This window comes from Drosophila simulans, chromosome 2R (genome assembly GCF_016746395.2).
Source record: "Drosophila simulans strain w501 chromosome 2R, Prin_Dsim_3.1, whole genome shotgun sequence".
Taxonomy (NCBI): Eukaryota; Metazoa; Arthropoda; class Insecta; order Diptera; family Drosophilidae; genus Drosophila; species Drosophila simulans.
Genome location: NC_052521.2, coordinates 17,387,079 through 17,408,270, shown reverse-complemented (window position 1 = coordinate 17,408,270; position 21,192 = coordinate 17,387,079). Strand labels below are relative to the sequence as shown.

Here is a 21,192-nt window from a genome sequence, read left to right as displayed (position 1 = left end):
AAAACTAATTAATGATAATTAAATGTAATAACTAAATAATTATATACATCGAGTTCATCTCAATTACTGCAGCTCTATTTGCTGCTGGCCATGTGTTCTTCCTCATCATCGTCGTCATCATCTGAGACTCGCCAAGCCAGTTGGTAGTACTTCTTATCATTGCTGGTCAACCAAAGGAGACCACATCGGTTGGTGCAGAAGTTGCAGGTGAAGAGCTGCTTGGACGTACTACCACGCCTATAAAGGGTTATTGGTTATTAATCATTCAAGATAAACTATAATATGGTATTGTAAGAGCTAAGCCCGCAATTTTAAGAAAGGATTACGATTGAAGTATAATCTTGAGAAAGCATTTCCTTCGCAAGCAGTCTTCACTGTACTTCTTGCGATTGTGATAGGTCCATTTCTCCCAATTAGAAAGCGGACCGGTTTGGGCGGTATCAAAACAATGACCACATGACTAACGCCGAGCAAACATTAGCGTAACCCCAACCCACCTTTTCACAACCATGAAGTAGTACGAGGTATACAGACATCTGGAGCAGGTGGAGTTCGTGCAGCGGGCGATGGGTCCATTGTTGATGTGGGAACTGATGTACGGTTCTGGGAGCAGGCGATGCATGGCTACATTCTCATAAACGGGCGTGAAGCGGTTCAGCGTCTGCAGAGCGTGCAGACAGTCGTCGTAGAGTGAGACCCGGTTCTCCACCGACGGAACCGGAAATACTGTGCGGGTGCCCACCGGAAGCAGCAACCTGGTGCCGGTCTCCAGCTCTCGGACCCAAAACAAACCCTTGCGATGAACGGCGCTAGAAAGAGGATATGTTTGCAAATTACTTCATTTCTTATTTTTTCCCCTTTGCTTGCTACAATTTAGCTGAAATCCCTTAGTCATGATTAAAGGCAATCTGCCAGGAAATGCACATCACCGACAAACAGTTCGTATTTATTAAGACCCAATTTTGTTTACGAAACTAAAAGACATTGGGCTGCCAAATAAATCTATCAAATCAATCAATCATCATAGCAGCGCCAATTTCTTTGCTAGTTAGTAACTTACACGGGAGTATTCCTCTGGCGGTTGTCGTAAAAGTTTTGATAGAACCTCTCATAGACCATGGGTATGTAGTTGATAGCGGTGTTGTGGAAGATGCGCACATGGTTCATGAACTTGGAGAGAGCTGCCGGCAAGTAGACGAGCGCACAACCTGCCAACGAGAGCAGCCATTAGTGTGCTCTACTATCCCCGATCTCACGATCCGGATACCGATACCCGGGCGTACTTACGATCGGCGGCGAGGGACTGCAGCATGGGCAGGTTGGAGATGCGCTCGGGGATGTGGACCAGCGCCTCGTTGTCGCTCACATTCAGCTCGTTGAGGCGGACGCACTCGCTCAGCTGCACCGGCAGGCGGCGAAATTGGTTCTTGCCGATGTTCAGGTGCTCCAGATTGCGCAAACCACTGAGCTCTGCAAGCGGTACAAGTGAATGGATTCCATGGTGGGGACTGTAAAGCATCCTACTCACCCACTGGTAGTTCGGTGAGCTGATTGCCCGACACATTCAGCTGCTGGAGATTCAACAGGAGACCCAGTGTGGGGGGCAGCTCCTTGAGCTCATTGTTGGATACGTCCAGGAACTCCAGGTTCTCCAGCATATAGATGTCCACCGGCAGCTCGCTCAGATTGTTGCCAGCCAAATGAATAAACTTCAGTGTGGTGATGTTCAGCAGCCATTTGGGTATCACCGAGATGAAGTTTTCCTTGAGGTAGACCTCCTCGAGGTCCTCGTAGAGGAACAGATCCATCGGCACATCCTTGAAATTCAGATAGCTCCAGTGCAGAATCGTTTTGTTCATGTTGACGATGCCGTTGCAGTTACACAATTGCCGTATTTGCTTATAGTTTGATCGTGTTTCAATTATATTTATTTGCGTCTCTACGCGGTCATGATCATCATTTGGCACCGCCGCCCGCCAAACAAAAACTGCCACCGCCACCAGCGCCACCACAGCCACCCAGTGGCTCAGGCCCAGTGGCAGCACCACTAGAATCAGCAGCAACAGTTTGCTCTCCACCAAGAATCTCTATCTATCTCGGCTAAATTTGTCTCACTGTCCGCCTGTCGCAATTTCTCGCGAGCACCGCCTTCGAATTTTATTTTCTTCTTACTTATTTATTGTTGCAATAACGAATCGCCGCCCATCATAGCACCTTTCACTGACCAGCGCGGCGTATACGTAATGCGATGAATGCCCGAAAGTATACCGTTCAGTTTTGTAGGCGGTTAAATGCCTTCCGAGCTTTGGCACTGACACTGAATTTTCCTGGTGCATTGATTCGCCCTCCCCTTTTTGGGTTGTGGCTGTGCATTCAAGGTCGTTGCTGCAAGCCAAATGCAAAGGACAAGCTTTCGAAGCTCCCATGTTGCAAGAGCTTTGTGGCAAAGGAAAGGGGTTATGGCAAGTTACCATAAATTTTCTTAGGGAAAGTTTATTTGGTTGCAAAAATCAAGCTGAGCTTTTGTACGTTTTTTCGAAAAGCCATTGTTCTTAACCATAGGACACACATATAATCATAGTACTTAAATGTGAAATGTTTCTACATCTAAAGCAAACGTGCTGTTTAGCTTAACTTTTTCTTTATTTGTATAAATAGTTTAATAAATAAAATTTCATAAAATTCTAAATTCCAGTCAGTGGTTAATATCCATAATATCCATAGTTTCCATGTCCATAGTTTCCATAGCCGTAGTCATAGCCGTATCCATGATTATGATGATGGTGATGGTGATGTGGGTACGAATAGTATCCGTACGACGGAGGTGGAGTCGGTGGTATTCCGAATCCCACGCCAATTGGCAGCGGAAGAGGCAGTCCAACAACAACAGGTGTACCCATCGCTCCAGCAATGACGAGCAGCACAATTCCGATAAGAGCGATTATAGCTTTCATGTTTCTTGGCAAGATTTCGCAAACGACTGACAAATCTGCGGAGAGGCTATCGGCTTTTAAGCATTATGATGGTTACGTTACGATTTTGGGAATTTCAATCGCAGCGTGGACAAACAAAATAAATTGAATTTCACCTGCCGAAAGGTGCGAATTGCTCCATGAGTTGTATTTCCCCCGCAAAGTTATTCACCGAATTGTTGGCTTTATTTTGCACATGAGTTTTGAAAAGTTTAGTACATAACTTTTTACCTAGCACTTATTGAATATTAAAAGTTGGTTTTTGTTTTGATAGTTTTTATTGTATTTTTACTTTGTTGAATAAATGTGCAAATTTTTTTGCGTCACTTTGAAATGTTTTACTTTTTAATAATGATGATGGTTGTGATGGTGCGGATCGTAGTGAGGATCAGCATGAGGATCGTGGTGCCGATAGTAATGACGATTTTGGTGGGGATCGTGATGGGAATCGTAGTTGAGATCGACTTCTAAATGTGGTGTTGCAAAAGTGGCAGCAATGATGAGCAAAAGCACGATGAGAGCAAAGGCTGCATTCATGATTCCGGTATGGCGATTCAACGAACTGATGCACTCACCTCGGATGCACTAGCTTTTAAATCATTCGGGCAACTGCTTTTGGGAAATCTCCCACTATGATGAATAAACAGAGTCAAAAGTAAAGTAAATATTATTAACCCCTTTGCAAGCTGTTAATTAATCTCAATATTTGGGTTATTTATTAAAGCTCTACACCGTTTATCACAAGTCTTAATAGGCATACAAAAATTCGTCCCATCCTTGGCATCTAGGCTCCTGATTTGACATTCACAGTCAGCTGCTTGAAGTCTCGATCGCTAAGCAGGCGCCACTTGTAGCCCAAGATTTGTGAGATCTCCCGCTCGACGGCTTCATAGGATCGGGAATTTCGCTTCAGCCAGGCATAGAACTCATTGCTCCACTCCGGATGCCTTGGCCAATCGCATCGCAGAATCACAGCAAATCGTCGCACGTGGAGATGCTGCAGATTCTTGGCCGTTTGTGCAATGAGTAAAAGCGTCGAGGTGGAAACTTTCTCGCGTATGATCTGTGGGATAGGATGACAAGGTGTTAAGTGAGTTGAGTAATATCCCCATTAGTCATCGAATTAGAAGAGTTTTTATCTCAATTGGATATTATATGGGTACACCAATACATAGCCTCTATTATGCCACTTAGGGGATTTCCAAAATTTGCAATAGCTGTCCACTGAGATTTGGTATGACTATGACAGAACTCACCAGAGTGTCAACATTGAAGCACTGCCGGCACATCAGCAACATCAAACTGTCGATGCGGCTGTGAAAAGGCTTGGGGCTGGTAAAGCGCGGCAGTAGCTCGTGGCCATAGACGGCCAGGGTGCTCCTATAGTGGTCCACCATGCGGACAAGCAGCTCGGCCCGTATCCGGGTCTGGGGTGCACAGTACGTGATGCTGTGGACAGGCGCCTCCGGCTGCAACACCACCTCGCCGTCCGTCAGATTCTCTAATCGCAGGTGAACGCGCAGGCGCGGATTGGTCTTCTTCACATTTCGCCAGGCCTTCGCGCCGCAAGCACTTATTGTCAGGTGGCTGGGGGTGTAGCAGTTTTGTAGCAGGTGCAGGTGGCGCAACTTGGTGTCCGCCAGCAGGGACAAAACGTCATCGTCTATGTTCTGTGGGGATATGGTGAGCACCTGGATCAAGATATTTGGATTAGTGCCGTAGCAAGTGCAAATGAAATTGAATATCTGTCACCTGCAGATTGAGAAACAGACCGACATGCATGATGGGGCAATGCATTGTGGTCACATTCACCAGATTGAGCACCTTCATTTTGGTGCAGCAGCTGCAGACGACCTCGTCCAGCAAGTGATTCGCCTCGTATCGTTCCAATACGAAGTCCACCAGCTTGAGAGTGTGAAGATCTGTCAATCGCAGGAGCAGCTCCTTCAGAACCCTCAGCAGTTGTCCTCCAGTGCCGAAGAGCTTTATTCCTTCAGGATCATTCGGCTGCGACATATTGCACGGGAAGTGGTAGACCAGAGTTCGTATACGACTACCGATGCCAATGAACTGTGTATCTGGATTCACCTCTCTGCCCTAAAAAAGTTTCAAATTATAAGTTTAATTCTTTAATAAGGTGGATTATTCCTATACCTTGTCAATGTTCCACGTTAACATGGTCATGAACTGAAAGATATTATTGAAACTGTGCCACGGTCGAAACTCGATTCCCCGCACATATCTTCCGATCCTCGAAAGGCAGAATTGGGTGCGCATGTGATCCAGACAAAACTGCCAGCCGGAATAGTAGTTGAACTTCGGTTTGGTCAGAGTGCGATCATCCACCAAGAAGTTATTCCAAACAGTTGGTAAATAGAAGGCCCTATACCACTGCCGACAAACCTGGAAAAGATAACAAAGTGAAGTTTCATACTTAAGTTATGGAACTTGTAGGAATGTGGATGTGGATTTCTTAGATTTTATATACATATGGAACATTACCCCATTATAAACCAAGCAAGCCAAAATACCGAACAGCTGCTGCTTATTATATGATCATATTTTGTTTTGCTTTTCAAAGGTCACGTCGAGCTAAAGTAATGTAAACATACCAAACATGTTGTTCAATATTTGGTTGAAAAATATATCTGTCTAGCTTGAGATATAAAATTGTTTTTTTAAATTAAAAAAAATCGATGTTTTAAATAATTTAGTTTTACCAAACCAGATAGTTTGACAAAAAAGTTCGTATGCATCGGCCGGGAATCGAACCCGGGCCGCCCGCGTGGCAGGCGAGCATTCTACCACTGAACCACCGATGCTTGGTGAAGGGATTGCTTTGCAAAATAACTCTAATTATGAGGAATCAGGCTTTAAAGTTAATTAAACCTTTATTAATAGGACTTTGTTCTATATTTGCGTTCACTTATTAGGGATTTTATTCAAAGAACGATCTCTAATTATGACCTCTATTTTGTGCGATACTAGAGATATCTTATATACATTATAGTGTTTAATATGTGATTAATATATTGATATTTAAGCATACACACCAGTCCGGCATAATAGCGCTCCTTGGGGGTGAGGTAGGTAAAGATCTGCTCGAGTACCAGATCAGGCAGGTACCGCCAGTTGGACTCTATCATGTTTTCGGTGTCCTGGTCCTCATCCTCGTCCACATCTATGTAGCAGGCTGGTTGATTGTGTGGGGAAAACTCAGATTATTCCGGTGACTGTCATGGGAGTCTGTGGCATACCCTTCTCGTCTCCATCGATCTTCCAGCCAGCATTTTGCATAACCTCCAGCTGGGCGCTGCTCTTCCGCCTCAGGCCCAATTCACTCATGTTTGTGGTTGGGCTATTGTTATTATTATTTTACGAATTTACGAAATATTTACAACGCTTGCGACGGCACAGAACTATATGTACTCTAATTTTGAAATTTTTTTGGCACAGCCTGCGCTGACAGCTTCTTCTTGCTGTCGGTTTATTTTTATATAGTTGGACCGACCGACTGTCCGCTGCACTCGCAGTTGCGTCGCGTTTGGCCAGCGACTGTCTCCCGAATAGATTGGGATTCTTTCAGATGTTCAAATCGCACTGTTGGCTATTTTCGATAAACTGAAAAACTGTTTTCAGTTCTCGCGCTCGAAATTGTTGGGTACTCGTCTTCTCTTCGCAGCGCTTCCGATTTATTTTGGTTATTATTTCTTTGTTGATTTCTGTTGATGCTTGGAACTGCGCTCGAGATGATATGGCAACTGTTGTGATTCCGATTCCACGTTGTTTTCGTTTTCCGATTTTAAAATTAGACACCGGCACTTTGGGCAAGGTCTTAGGGCGTCCGTTGTGTGGCACGAAACTGGAGCAACTTGTTGATGCCACCGCTGGCTGCTGAGGTGTAAATTATAAATAAACACTTGAGTTGTTTGGAACTGTGGTGATCTGATCGATCCGTGTTTTGTTGCATGTGCACCTAAGTGTGCGTTTACGCACGTGCTGTAATAACATTAGTGCACAGTAGTATTTCAGCACTATAAATTAAACAAAATCACCTTGCTTCTAGTTCATATGTAATATGATTTTTCTAAGCAGTGGCAGTACAATCCTCGCCACTTAGCAGCGTAGAAGAAAAACTACTGTAAGCTACTTACCAATTCGGACGTTATCTTATTCTACGCCTTTGACACTTGACCCCACTTTGCCGTTCCAGTGAATGGCGGAAGAAAATTCCATCGGCCACCAAACGATGCCATCGTCGTTTCCTTGACGATGCCACCAACTGAGCCAGCTGTTATCCCGTTTTCCGATTTTCCGCTGTCCACTTGTGCATTGTCATTTTCTCGCACACACATTCACCTGCTTACGTATACGTAATATGGCCAAGTTGGTCGAGTGTCCAGGTACACTTAGCGGAAACAGCTGTTTATGTTGATGGGCCACCGCCAAGGAAACTGCAGCAAGGCATTTGGCCATTTTCCTGGCTCCTGTTTGGACCTACCATTCTACTTTTTCATTCAGCGAAAACGACAGCGGCAACTTTTCCGTATTGCAATTTCCTCTTTGCGTTGCATACTTTTAGGATAACGGAATTTTTCCGCGCCCAAGCACTTAAAAATATGTTGAATATTGAATGAACCCAGCTGAGTGGCGGAATGGGTATGGGATTTTGGAGTCGCCTGGCTGGAGGGGGAGTGCTGCAACAATGCGCAGCAATACGGGCTTAATTAAAACAATTTTAAAACCAGTTAAAACACACTCGCCGCTCGCCAAAATATGCACACACACATATGCACCACGCTTGACAGTTGGAAAAGCGCCCTTCCGCCTTTGGTTTGCGAACACATCAAATATGACGGGCCGGGTCCTGCCGGGCTGCGCCTGCGACCAAAATGTTGCCATGCAAATTTAAATGTCAACAAAAACTTGCAGTTTAACCCAAAAACCTTATTTGTGTCTGCCGGGCAACCGTCCATCATCTCGTAGCGTTTTCCAGGGCTGCGAAATTGTTTGTAAACTCGATTAAATGGAATGGGTGTGCGGCTATTAGAGATGAGTATGTGAGCTAGGTATTTTAAAAACGATTAAAAAAAGCAAAAAATATATTATTTATTATATTAATAATTGGTATGTTAATCTTTCATTTAACTTGAAATTAAAAGCATCCATCCAAACACTTTTAACTGATTAAATATCATCAGATATCTGCTTTAACATTTTCATTCGGTTTTATAACATTATGTAGGGAAATATTTCAATTTGTATTTATATCAAAAAGTTGTATAAGATCAGATGAAGATTGATCTTTTGATTTTTTAATGCTATCCATTTTACAAAAAAGGGTATTTTCTAATATCCCCTATTGTTTTCGCACCACTAGCACGCGTTTGTGCAAATCATGGGTCAGACTAGCCGGTGGAAATATGCATATGGATATTCCTCTCTGCGTGCCGGTGGGTCGGCGGCGGCTTAAACTGGGAAACAGGAAGTGGCTGGTTGGCTTGGCTAACCAAGCCGGCAGGAGCCGGCCGGCCAACAAGTCCTGTTATTGTTGGTTCTGGCGTTTTGTTGTGCTGGCCTTGCTCAGGTGCATCGCACTGGCAGCTGTTTGGGGCCATTGTTTGGCCATCGGATGTTGCCAAGTTTCGGAATTTAATGTATAATTTTGTAGCATTTTAACCACTGCCCCGACCCGGTGTGACCCATTATGCCGCAATGCCACTCTGCCATGTGGTTATGTAAATTGTTGACTTCTGCTTGGGGGACATCACCAAGACGCTTGATGTATGGCCTGACTGTGCATTTGTGAATTGCATTTTAATGGCTACTTGGAGGGCACTTCCTTTTCTGTAAATGCATTACTGATCTTTCGTGAGTACTTTGTTGTAAAAGAAAATGGGGAAAGCTCTGATTTTTCCTTTTTACTTAAAAATAATATATAAATATATATAAAATATTGTTATCGAACAATAAAAATAAGAAGCTTAAGAACATATATTCAATTCATTTAAATGGAAAAAAAAGTTGTTTGCATCGGCCGGGAATCGAACCCGGGCCGCCCGCGTGGCAGGCGAGCATTCTACCACTGAACCACCGATGCTTCTTGTAAGTCAAAGTGCCAAAACATTTGCAGTTTATTTTGGTGCTTATCTAAACTATATATTATAAATATTTCCAATCAGTATTCCATATAATTTAGAGATATACAAAAATAGAAAAATTTATGAAATTTTTGGAGAGGAACTTTAATCAATTCATACAATCAGTTTAGAATGTACTATTTGTAGTCTATATGTATGTTGAATCAAACTCAATTACAAATTTCCAAAGGATTTCGTAAAAAGTTTGCTTACCTTCTACTGTGTCGAGGTTACATTTGTTTGATCCGATTGCACACTGGTTATTTGGGAAGTTCGTTTTGTCCATTTTCCGGCAAACTTTGTGACAGCACAAACTGCCTAAAATAACAATGAAATCCGAAAGCGCAGCTGCTGCTTATGCAAAGTTTTTGTGGTGAGTGGATAACTTAAAGCCCAAAAAGTTTGCATAAACATATAGGGCTCAATCACATCAGCAATTTCCATGGCCCTTTCGACTTCCGTCCCAGTCCCATTTTCATCCCGACTCAATTGTTCTGCCATTGTCACAGCAAGCAATTTGCCCTGACAATAGTCATGCATTTTAATTGTGCAGCAGCTGCGGTTCATCGGAAGGAATTGGCCGCCCTCGAAATGGCGACTGCTAAACGCAGCAAATTGTGTGGCCATTAAAAAAGTGGGGTATAAAATAGAAACTTTTTCGAAATATTCTTTTATTTTTAGCCGGCCGGGGGTGTGGCGAAGCAATTATTTGTAAAATATTTATTTTGCAATTGAATTGAAAAAGTTTCTGCCTGTGGCAGTTGCCCCCCAAAAATGTATACAAGGAGCAACTTTGGCCCACTAATCAAATGAATAGGAATTAAGGCAGTGCCACCCGGAAAGAATATTTTCGCTGGCGTGTGGAAAACAATTAAGCTAAAATGGTTATTGCAATTTGAAAACAATTGTCAAATTATGCAAATTCCGTCTGATTGCCTCGAGTATTTTTCAACAGGACCCCACCCCAACCAGATCCTTCCATGCTAACAAGGTAAACAAGCTCCAGACTTTTTCACCAAAAACCCTCCAGTTGAAACTCGGTTGGGTGGTGGCGAAAACTGCTCAAAGATTTATGGCGATGCCTCAAGTGTTTCTGGCGGGGATGGGAAAAAGTTTTGGGAGTGCGTCGCCAGCTTCGTTGGCGTTGTCAACTGCAAGAAGACTGCAATTTGCATAAAAATTCATTGGTTTGGCGGCAAGTTGACAAAAAAGGTAGGAACGCAGAGCGCTAAAAGAATTATCCTTGCGATAACAAAATGTTAATACTCTTCGAAGAATATTTTAGTGAATTAGGCACTTGGAATTAATTGGAAAAGTTCTTATATTTATGGGTTGGCCGCTCTTGTCTTCTTAATAACTTTAATATTTATTAACTGACTTGTATTTTCAGTGTCTGTGGTATTCGCGATACAAATTGTATCTGGTACCCCATTTATTTTTGATGGAAAAGAAAAGATTTGTTCTTTTAAGGGTTCATTTGAATTATTAAGGAGGAAAGAAATATTGAGACCTATATTTAAATTTAAACTTAACATCAAAAATAAGTTCTTTATATAAGTGAGCAGGTTTCTGGTGCGCAAATGCACTACACAGCATCGTCGAAACCTGTGAAACGCATAATGACCAGGATCAAAACATGTGCCACCAACTTCCCCGCAACATTTCCGTTACATTAACAAAGCGCCATTGTGTGGCACGAACGGCAGCAACAATAATGGCCAAGTCAGGGGACAGCTGCGAAAATGGCGCACATTCGGCGCTTTACAAGCGAAAACTAGGATATATATATTTTTTTTGTTTTGCAAGGAGTGGACGAAACATACACATCCTGCCGCACACACACATAGTCTTTCCCTTTAACAGAGTAACATGTACAGAGTGCGTGTGTATTTTTCGGTCAGTTTTTGTAATTGAATCACGTTTTGTATTAAATAAACTTTTCAAATTATCGAAAAATTGACTTGCACTACAAACGGCGTCCTGCCTAGTTTAATTTACTTGTGTGTGCGTGCCCCACTCACACACAGCCAGCAGTGCGTGTGTGTTAACCATTAACATAAAAAAGAGCGACCCAACTGAAACTTCTCTCCCCCCATACCCCGCCGACTCATTTTGGTCGGTTTTTTATGCAAAACACTTGACAGCCTCATTAGTATTGAAACGGTCAAAGTTGTTCGAGCGCTCTCCCCTTCTCACTCTCGAATGTTGCCGTCCTGTTCGCGCACTGACGCGTACCCACATAAGTATGCTATGAAAATTTCGTTAGTGATGGGAAAAAGATAATGCAATTGAAAGCTTATGAAATATATAGGATTGTGAAAGATTTCGTCTTCAGTTAATTTGTAATTTAATTAACTTGATTTAAACAAATTTTTTTAATTCCTAATTTTTAACTTATTTTAAGATATTTTTTTAGTCTTTAATCAAAGTAAGCAGTTTATGCGATACTGCGACAGCTTTGGGAAACGTAATTGGTAATGTTTTCGACTTTACAAGCTTTCCATTATTGCACATGCATTTATTTCTGTTCCTGTTCTATCCTTTAATCCCATTGTTTGTGCATAATTGAGATAAAATGAGTTAACAAACAAATGGATTCATTTCTGTGATCACGTGCACTCCGAGGCGTCCATGTCCGTGCACTTGCTCACTTATTGGGCGCTCGGGCTGATGTACGTGTCCAACTGGCCACCAGACCATTGAGGCCAACAAAAACCACGTTGGCAATACACAATACAACGTCCGAATTCCTTTCATAACATATTTTGCATGCAACGCTGCGTGTCCGGCAGAGCTTGGCGCCATCATTTTCACCCATGCAATGGCTGCTCCAGGTCGTCCGGGTCCAGCCTCCCCCTTTAGGGGCCACGCCCACTCACCCTTCCCTCTTAGCCCCTTTCAATTTGGCCCACACACTCGCGGGCCAACTTGTTTTCGCGCCATTTGCACGCGTCATGAATTTTTCATAAACATTTAAAGGGATTTCATTACATCGCCCACACACATGCAAGCATCAGGAACTCCCTTGACATGTTGAAATTCTTCGACTTGAAATGTGTGTGTGTGTACAGTTAAACTTCGAGAAGTTTAATCTTTTCAAAATTAATAATACATTTCAGCACTATAAAATACTTCTTTGTGAATTAAATGACAATCTTTTTTATGAGTTTATTGTTAGAAACATGGACAAAAAGCATGGTTAGTGATAGAAGCTTTCCTGTATGTTTACATATAGTTATTCACCCAAAGAGCAAGTAAATTATAAATACATTTTTTATCGTAGCTTATTCCTTGATGATTGATGTCCTTCGCCTTTTGACCAGGAAGCCGATCGTGGCTATGATTGCGACTTGCGAAAAGCACTCGAATCTGAAATATTATAAATTAAATTCGGATCGACGTGAATTTACTTCTTTAATAAATTTGCTGTAAATTTATTAAGAAAATTGCTGTTTGTTTGCCACTGACCTGTTAAACCAAAATATTAAGTTAATTAAGAAATATTAAGCTTGCAAAATTTCGGGGTGTCGGCCTATAAATATAATTAAAATGCTGTTTTCAGCTTAATATGCAATTTGCATAATATATTGTGTATACACCATCCACTGAATTAACGAAAGTATCGCCCTTGACAATTTTCGCATCAGCGTTGACACGTGGTTCCCAATGGTGCAGCAGGTCACGACTGACATTTCGTGACAGGATGTTGGTCCTTGGACATCCTGTGGGCGGCCCCAATAGGACATGCGACATTTAATTGCATACTCGGATAAGCAAATATTCAATTCTTGCTCCTTTTTTATTCCCTACTAGAGGAAATATCCAATTTTAGCTTCTGATGGATAAATGATCCTTGTGGCGTTCTTGGTTACTTCCTTATTGTGATATTTTCTTCTTTTTAAGTTAAATTACTTTAGCAAGTTAATGGTGCTCAGTTGTAAGTGTTGCTAATAGACTTAGCAATGATTATTCTAGACACTGGAAATCTTTTTATCAACTCAAAGCAGGTTGCCACGCACACCACCTAAGCCATCCTTACTTGGCCACTCATTTTAATTACCGCCACGTGGCTTAACAAATATTATACTGCGAGGGCTAAAATGCAAATACCTCATCGTTTTCATCATCCGCGGCTCGTGTCACCGGAGATGTTGGCTGTAAAGTACGGCCAATTTGCAGTTACGAGCCCGTGAAAGTGACTCCAGCCCCATTTCATTAGGAATAATAACGAAACCTTCTCCAAGTCAAACTATCATCCCCATCCAACGAGCGCAGCGCCCGCTGGCAGCGAATTAAGCGAAATTAGGAAAGGGGGCTCATTAAATGGGTTTAGCAAATATTACGCACATCACACTGCCGAGCACATGCAGCAGGAACTCCATCCACCCATCCATCCATCCATCCACCTCCTCCACATTTGGCCAACTGTGAACCGGTCCTGGGACTGACATTATTCATATTTCATGGCCCCAACGGCGGCTGCTGACTACGACACAAAAAGCGAGGAGAGAACTCAAGTTGCCAAGTACAACAATTATGGTTTCGCTCTATTTGCCCCGCACAAGCAGGCGGTTTTAGTTGGTTAGATGGGGGTATTATGTAGCCAGGGCATGGGCATGGGCATGGGGCAGATCCCTTCCATGGGTAGAGGTGTGCTTGTGCTAGCGATTAGCCTGACGTGTGCATAAAAGCCAGCCGCCTGACATTATAATGCCTTTAGTTTTTATACCCAGTGCGGGGCAATGGCAATGGGTTCGTTTTGGTTTGCATTATGGCAAGACCTTTGCCAACATGCACAATTCTTGCATATTTATGCACTTTTAATTGTGTGTTTGTTTGCACGCGTTTGTGTGCTAATTATTGTCAGTTAGCTGGCGCATATGGATTTTAATTAGTGGGTGATTGTAGGTTACCCACCTCCGTGGAGGCGGGACTCAATGTTGTGCTAATGCTAGCACTGATTTTGATATATCTATTTAAAACTATGACGATTATACAGTCAATAAAGCTAGTTTGGCCAAAGGTGGTAATAAAACGGTAGGTTAACTAAGGTTCAAATAAATTTATATATATTGAGTTTAGTCAATTAAAGAAAAAGGTGAAATAACTTATTCATATGCACAATTGTCAATAAATGAAACTACAGGTGACGCTGGATGATAGTTAAGTAAGAATAACTATGATAAAATCAAATAACTGTGCAAAACAACTAAAATTGTATTGAAAGTCAAAGAAATTTTGGCAAATTCCTCTCTAATCACAACAGTCTGTAATTCGCTTTAGCTTTAAATACTAACTTCTGATTGGCTCCCTAAAGCCGAATATTCTTTTGCCTTTGCTTTCCAATTTGCAGACACATATCAGAAACGCATATTGAAATGCAATATACAAAATGTAACTAAAATGTTTTGAAAGACAGCCAAAAAATACAAAAAGGAAGTGAGTGTAGGGCAAAGGAAGTGGAGGCAACGGCTATTTCATCGTCTAAATGGAGTGCAACTGGGCGAATCTGAATCGAGCTGGGCTCCATGCCATTTGTTAAGTGCAAGTTCAATAGCATTAAGGGTGCAACACAAATAACCATAAATTCGGGAAAGCTGCAAATTTTGCATATTTCTGCCAGATACCCACGCCCTAGCCCTGATTGGTAAGCAAAAGGAAACAAAAAATGTGTATAAAAATTGAGTTCTTTACCCCCCGCACACACAGGGCAGCTGGAGTGGCATTTTTGTTTGCCAATGCCATTTTCAAATAGATTACGTATGCGCCCGGTGGTACGTACTACGTACTGCGTTCAATGCTCTTTTTCGTGTGATTTATTGGGGCGCCTCGATGTCCACACGACCAGTCGGCCAGTCAAGGAATTCCTAGCCGACTTCCTTAAGTTATTTCAATATTTACACTCGTGTAACATATGGCCAAATGGATGGGATGGTGGAAGGGGGCGGGGGCGGTGCGATAAATTGCCAGCCCAACCGCAATGATTTACTGCCCCAGTTCGTCCAAATGTGCATGTGTATACATATATACTCGTATAAGTATACTAAGTATACAATGTATACGCACCTTTGTGTGCGCCAAATGATCCTATGTTTCTATTTTCTACTCAAAACCGCATTTATATTTATTACTTTGGCATAAATCTTGTCGCATTTTCACATTTGTGTCGAATTTGTCGAGTTCGCAGGTGTTTATGTATTCACATAAGACCGAACATGGAATATCCAACGATATCCCCTTGTAGCTATTGGCACGTCCACAGCTTTCGCCATTCTAGCTGCTGTTTGAAGTGGGTGAACAATAAGCTGACCCCCAAGTTCAGGTCAACGTTCAACTAACGTCTGCACCTGATGTGTGTTTCCCGAGTTTCCCTGGGCTTTCCCCGACTTTTCTTCTTCACGGCGAAAGTGCGAAATATATGGCGTGTGCTTGCTTCGTTATTGTACACGAAATGAAGTGTACATAATGTGGAACCACACATTGAGTTGCATAAATTTAGTACGGTGTCCCAATAAAACCATTGTGGATGTCAAACACAAAGTGGGAGTTCGGAATTTTTCGATGCGGGTGAAGCCAGAAGTCAATGGGGGAGTGTGGGCAAATGGACAAGGAGCTCCAAATATGTTCTGGTAATTGTTTTCTTTATGGCCGCAATAGCTGACCAGTATTAAATTCCATGCCCGTAATAAATATCATAGTAAAATATCTATCGTCAAGTTGGGCTTGCTATTTCATGACTAAATTAAAGGCATCAATAAATTATCATACACTTCTCACACCTTTAATCCAAATTCATTTGCCGTTCTCTATTATTTATTTACTATTATTATTATTATTATGTAGCGAGGCACAAAGTAATCAAACTATAATTTGGCCAGCTCACCTGTAAAATCACAAACACTCCACTAAACACTTTGGCATCGTCATGGCTCTTTAATAAACTATTTCTATTATCTAATAAAGCAAATGAAAGACAATTTGCATTTAATTGCTCGACATGTGCAGTGTGAAATTTTTGACCATAATTTTAAATGCCGACCAAATCAACTGCCAGTCAAATTGTCAAAATATTTGTACAAAAAGTGTTGGCCAAAGTGTCACAGGCAGGAAAAAATGAAAACTATTCCAATTCTGGTCATGACACGGCAGTCAAATATGTAAATTTAGCCAGCATTCTGAAACTGGTTAGCATTTTGGGATCCTGGTTTTTGTGGCGTCGAGTGTGGAAAAATGGAAAATTGATGGACAAATTGATTATGTCGTGCTTTGGCAGTTTCTGCAACCAATAATGCATGTTGGGCAAACAATTGCAGATATTAGCCCCATTAACTGCTCGCCTGGAAGTTTGTCTCAAAATGGAAAATAGAAATCAATTAGGTCTGCGTCAGGGGAACTCATAAAGGCATTGGCATAGCATCGGGCCAAGTGAAAATTGTGTCAACCAAAGTCTAGGAAAATTGCCTAACCTCCAAGGGTGCTGCGGTGCGGCATTATCGCAAAAGGGCAGAGGAACTCGTTCGGTTCGTTGGCTCTGCTCAAAAATAACAAACTTATTGTTTAGATTTTGCCAATGACAGTTTTCCCTGGCCTTTTGTGTGCATCGAAGTAAAAGTAAAGCATAACACACAGGCGGGCACCAGCCAGAAAATACGAGCTCCAAGCTCCATGCACATGGCAACTGGCAGCTCTGGGTGTCTCCCACATCCAAATCCAAGTGCTTCTCGGCTCCTCCCGTTCGGAATCCCTGCATAAATGTGGCTAAAATGTAATGCAAACAATTGAAAACTGTCAATGCGGGTGGCTAAAGCGGCACCAGAAGCAAAAGTATTCCATACAACTCTTTAGTCACTTACTTTCCTAGCCAAAATTTAACTACGAAAATTATATATAAATCAACTTTAATAATTTATTTTCAGTTGCCAACGCTTTCGGCGTTAGAATAGCGAGTTTTTATATACTGCTTTTGGATTCCCAAATGTGAAACATTTCCATTTTATTTAGCTATTCCACCGAAACGATAGGTAGTAACGTTGGAACTCACTTAACTTGTTGGACACCCACAGGCACGCCCCTTCTGTCCGCCCACCACCCACAGTGGCAGCCACGCCCACATCCCGAGTGGAGGAGTAGCGTCAGTCAAACACACCCTCACAGACTCTAATTTGATCAGACTCAATCCAGGAGTGCCTGGGGTAGTGACTCCTTGGCAGTGACATGGCATACCTTTTGGCATTTGAAAGCTGTTTGCCAGTGCGACAGCTGCTGTCGCTTATTCCGTCACTTTGTTATTAACTGCGATGCCCTTTTATTTCTTTCATTCCTTGCATTTCACCCCCCGCACTCAAGGAAAAAAAAAATGGAAAAAAACTGAGGGAGATGCGGGAAAAACCTGTCACTGCGACTCCGCGACAGATGACAGGATGGATTCCGCGTGTCTTGGTGGCTGCCACAAATAAACTAATCTAATGGCAATTTGCATTTTATTGCGAATTAGATTTGATTTGGTCCGTTCCGCGTGCAAAGTTTCAGTTCAGCGGGAATTAAAAAACCATTGGCACTCCAACTTGTTGTGGCTGTTCCACTAGCCATGCGGCATCTACATGGAGTTTTTTGGTCCAGTTGCTGTCACCGCAACCGAAAGACTTCCACTTGATATAGCGCACTCTGCGAACTTTTGGCCACAAACGGTCGGTTTGGTTCAGTTTAGTTCTGGCCCTGTTAGATAACTAAATCGAGCTGTCGCATAATGGCACACATTCCGTTTCCGCATTGTGCGATGCCAACAACTTTGTGCCGAGCCTTCATCATCAATGCCTCAAATGGAATAATTTTAATTGTTCTTGCCATTGCCAACAAGAGCTAACGAATTGCCAGCGCTGCCCACAACATCCGCTTTGGCAGTGGCTTTTCGACGGGGCCAGTTGGCTCTTCTGGTCAGCACTTCGCTGCGCTTCAACAATTTTAATTGTAACTTTTGCTGCCAACTGCAGCAAAACGGGTAGTAAACAGCCTCAGATGGTGTTTTCAGTGAAAGAGCTTTCAGCAAATATTTTTCTTAGTTTTAACGCTAAAAGGTGATAAATGAGGTGAGTTTTCATTTGCTATGTAACCAGCTAACCAGTAAAATCCAGTAAATATTTATTATAACTTAAGAATGTTTCAATAGCTTACCTTTTATTATAAGATTGCAGAACAAATGTTCAAGTTCAAGTACTGATCCCCTTTACCCATAACTATATCCTTCTATCTGGACATATTTAAGACAATTTCTCTACTTGCTATTCCTATGGTTATGTGCCGTTCCCCTTTTCGCAATTGTGGCCTTTAGCTTAGACCATTTTATGAGGCTGACCATCAACACGGACATTTATCGAATGACACATTTTTTTGCTGCCGCTCCTGCCTTTTCCCCTGCTGCCGCAGCAGATCGGCAAATTTGCGGCTTTGCTTTCTTGTGTCAATTATTTAGCTGCTTTTTCCGCTGGCCCCAACTGATTTTAATTGAACCTCATATACAAAGCAGGGCCAACTGCAGATCCCAAGTGCGGCCTTAACTTGGCCCGTTGGCGATGCTACTGAACCCGGAGGAGCAGCGCAGTCCATTGGCGATGTCGATGTCGATGCCGTTGCTATCAGGCACTTTTATCGCCAGCCACATCTGCACCAAATAAAATAATTGAACGTTTTGCGATAAGCATCACCCAGCAGCAACTTCAGCTAAAGAAGCGGTTTAAACGAGGCAGCAGCATCTTGGCCAAGTTGTTGCTGCAACTCCTGGCTGGGATTCGTGTACAGCAAATGTCATGTTTACAGACCGCACTCAGCCGATTTGTGTCAAAGTTGAGTTTAGTATCTATAAAATTATATAATACACTTCCTGATTTCATCGTTTGTTGTTGTTTTTGTTTTTCAGTCTCATTCTTGGCTTAATTCCTACTTCTTTACTGTGTGCCATGAAAATCTAGTTCAGTGTCCGCAGCTTTGGCCACTGTGTGTGTTTTTACAAGCCAAGAGTGGCATTGTTTGGTTTTGGCCCTATGCTGCGACTGGATTTGACTGCACCCCAGGCCTTGGCCATTGTGCTGCGCGATGCCTTTTGTTGAACTTGTTAGGCGAGTTGAAGTTGGCCCACGGTCTGCATAAGGTGCCAGCCACAAAGCAGAGTTCATGGTCCAGGAATTCGATGTAGCGTTTTGTGTCCGCTGGTTCCCAGATCAGGTTCCGATCAATTAAGCCAGCTTATTAATTAAATGAAAATGCAGATTTGCGATTAAAAGAGATTATACCAATTTTCCTAAATTTAATATAATAAATACAAATAACTTTAAATGACATATAATGAGCCGCTCAATTGCTCTGATATGAAGATTCCCTTGAATATGGGCGGTTTCTCAACGATGTGCCGATAAATGCTACGCTGTTAATAAATAACTGCCCGAGGTGGAGAAGACAATCCGGCAGGCAGTCTGCTTGAGTTGTCTTGGCCCTGTTTCCGCGGATTTTGATTAACTGTTGTCAGGGCAGAGAAGGAACCATGGCACGAGCTTCTCGTGGCTGATGGCTCTTTTCGATTGCCGCTGCTTGGGCTGCTGCAAATTACTTATGCATTATTATAGCTTTGATTTTCGGCTCACGGTGGCTGGGCAGATATATCTGAATATACATACATATGTACTATTATGCCAACCAACCAATCCTGAGGAGCTGAGGACCCGGGCGCACGCTCGTTTATCTTGATGCGGACGCATCCACTCCATCCATCTGCTGATGCTGCTGCTGCTGGTCAGGCTCGAGCACCGATTTTTCAACAGCGGCGCGTTATGCTGTCTTCATTGTGGCATTATCTCGACTCCTCCTCTGGCTTTGTTTCCTCCTTAATCCCCCGTTTCTGTTGTATTTTTCGATTTTTTATATGCTTGCATTTTTTTTTGGGTGCATCCGTCAGCGGAGTTGCAACTGATAAGGAAACGCTGCGAAGCTGCTACCATTTTTGCATTGTACGCTAAAATATTTCTCATGTAAGGGCCTCGCCGACCAGGAGACTCGGATTTGGCCATCCGATGGGATGCCCCCTTTCTTCTCCAACGAGCATTAAGGCAGCAACCAAAGGGTAGATCTGCACAACTGATAACATTACGTATACGCCGGGCTGTCTTCCTGTATTTGTATTTACCTTTCAGTCGCTGCCGCTGCCTGTGAATTATTTTTGACAACTCTCTGGTCATCGATTAAGCAGCTTAAGGCTTATCAGCCAGTCGGCTGTCGGCCGCTAACCAAAAAAGGGGAGCAATCGAAGAGACTTGGGTGACTGACCTCGTGCATAAACTTAAGCTGTTTGTAAATAAGGTCTGGAATGTTCACAAACCAAATAACATCATCGATTTATGGGCGGGTTTAAAATATATAAATAAAATCGACTGACAAATTTCACTTTAATTCGCTGTGGATTTTCAGCTGTTCAAACCAACCTTTGCAGTGAAATTTGCAAATATTAAAAAGATTTATTACTAGTACTAATTCTGATGTTGGCTTAACCAACTCATTAAAAAGGGGACACAAATTACAAGAAACTTAACCTTTTAGGTAAGCTCCATTCTTCGGTTGGCAGCTGCATGGGCCTAACTTCAAAGATCAGAATCAATTAATACAAGATTCTTTGTACTGCTTTTTGCTCCACTCCGACCACAAATGCCAAGTTCAAATGGATTGGCCCGGAGATATACGGAATCGAGCTCCCAGCTAAACGATTTATTAATGCAAACTGTCTATCGCCGTTGATGCGGTTGTGGTTTGATTCGCTTTTTTGTTTGTTTAATTGAAATGAATTCATTAGGCCTTTGATTTGCCTTGCAAATTGCACAGATGGATCATTGAGCCGCATGGAGCTTGGAGCTCGAAGCTTGAGCGGCACAGACTGCTCCTTTTTGCCGGCCTTACCTTTGGCGTTTCGTCTTGTTGGCCCGGCTAATGGTTAATGGTAAATGGCTAACGGGTGATGGGGCGATGGGTTGATGGGTGACGGGGCGCACATCAAAGAGCGGCCAGCTACCAACGTCATGGTCGCTCTGCAATAATTTAAA

At 42.6% G+C, this 21,192-nt stretch overlaps 4 protein-coding genes and 2 non-coding genes across 6 annotated transcripts; all 6 read right to left on the bottom strand.

Moving 5' to 3' along the window:
* Positions 1-74: 74 nt before the first annotated feature.
* On the bottom strand, positions 75-2,256 carry LOC6735345 (leucine-rich repeat-containing protein 18). The gene is made up of 5 exons (XM_002082256.4): positions 1,529-2,256; positions 1,288-1,470; positions 1,061-1,208; positions 498-809; positions 75-237 (listed from the first exon to the last, which is right to left on the bottom strand). The coding sequence occupies exons 1-5, from the start codon at positions 1,857-1,859 to the stop codon at positions 75-77; spliced, it is 1,137 nt and encodes a 378-aa protein (XP_002082292.2). The 5' UTR covers positions 1,860-2,256.
* A 129-nt stretch (positions 2,257-2,385) lies between these two features.
* On the bottom strand, positions 2,386-3,206 carry LOC6735344 (uncharacterized secreted protein ARB_06108). The gene has a single exon (XM_002082255.4). It carries the CDS (start codon positions 2,952-2,954, stop codon positions 2,703-2,705), a length of 252 nt encoding a protein of 83 aa, XP_002082291.1. The 5' UTR covers positions 2,955-3,206; the 3' UTR covers positions 2,386-2,702.
* Positions 3,207-3,272: 66 nt separating this feature from the next.
* Positions 3,273-3,537, bottom strand: LOC6735343 (histidine-rich glycoprotein). Its single transcript, XM_002082254.4, has one exon. It carries the CDS (start codon positions 3,507-3,509, stop codon positions 3,318-3,320), a length of 192 nt encoding a protein of 63 aa, XP_002082290.3. The 5' UTR covers positions 3,510-3,537; the 3' UTR covers positions 3,273-3,317.
* A 128-nt stretch (positions 3,538-3,665) lies between these two features.
* Positions 3,666-6,598, bottom strand: LOC6735341 (F-box only protein 39). The gene is made up of 6 exons (XM_002082253.4): positions 6,230-6,598; positions 6,026-6,165; positions 5,127-5,375; positions 4,725-5,069; positions 4,229-4,663; positions 3,666-4,035 (listed from the first exon to the last, which is right to left on the bottom strand). Exons 1-6 carry the CDS (start codon positions 6,315-6,317, stop codon positions 3,757-3,759), a joined length of 1,536 nt encoding a protein of 511 aa, XP_002082289.2. The 5' UTR covers positions 6,318-6,598; the 3' UTR covers positions 3,666-3,756.
* Positions 5,724-5,794, bottom strand: Trnag-gcc. Its single transcript has one exon. It is a non-coding gene; the product is annotated as a tRNA-Gly (tRNA).
* Positions 6,599-9,001: 2,403 nt separating the features above from the next.
* Positions 9,002-9,072, bottom strand: Trnag-gcc. Its single transcript has one exon. It is a non-coding gene; the product is annotated as a tRNA-Gly (tRNA).
* Positions 9,073-21,192: the final 12,120 nt, after the last annotated feature.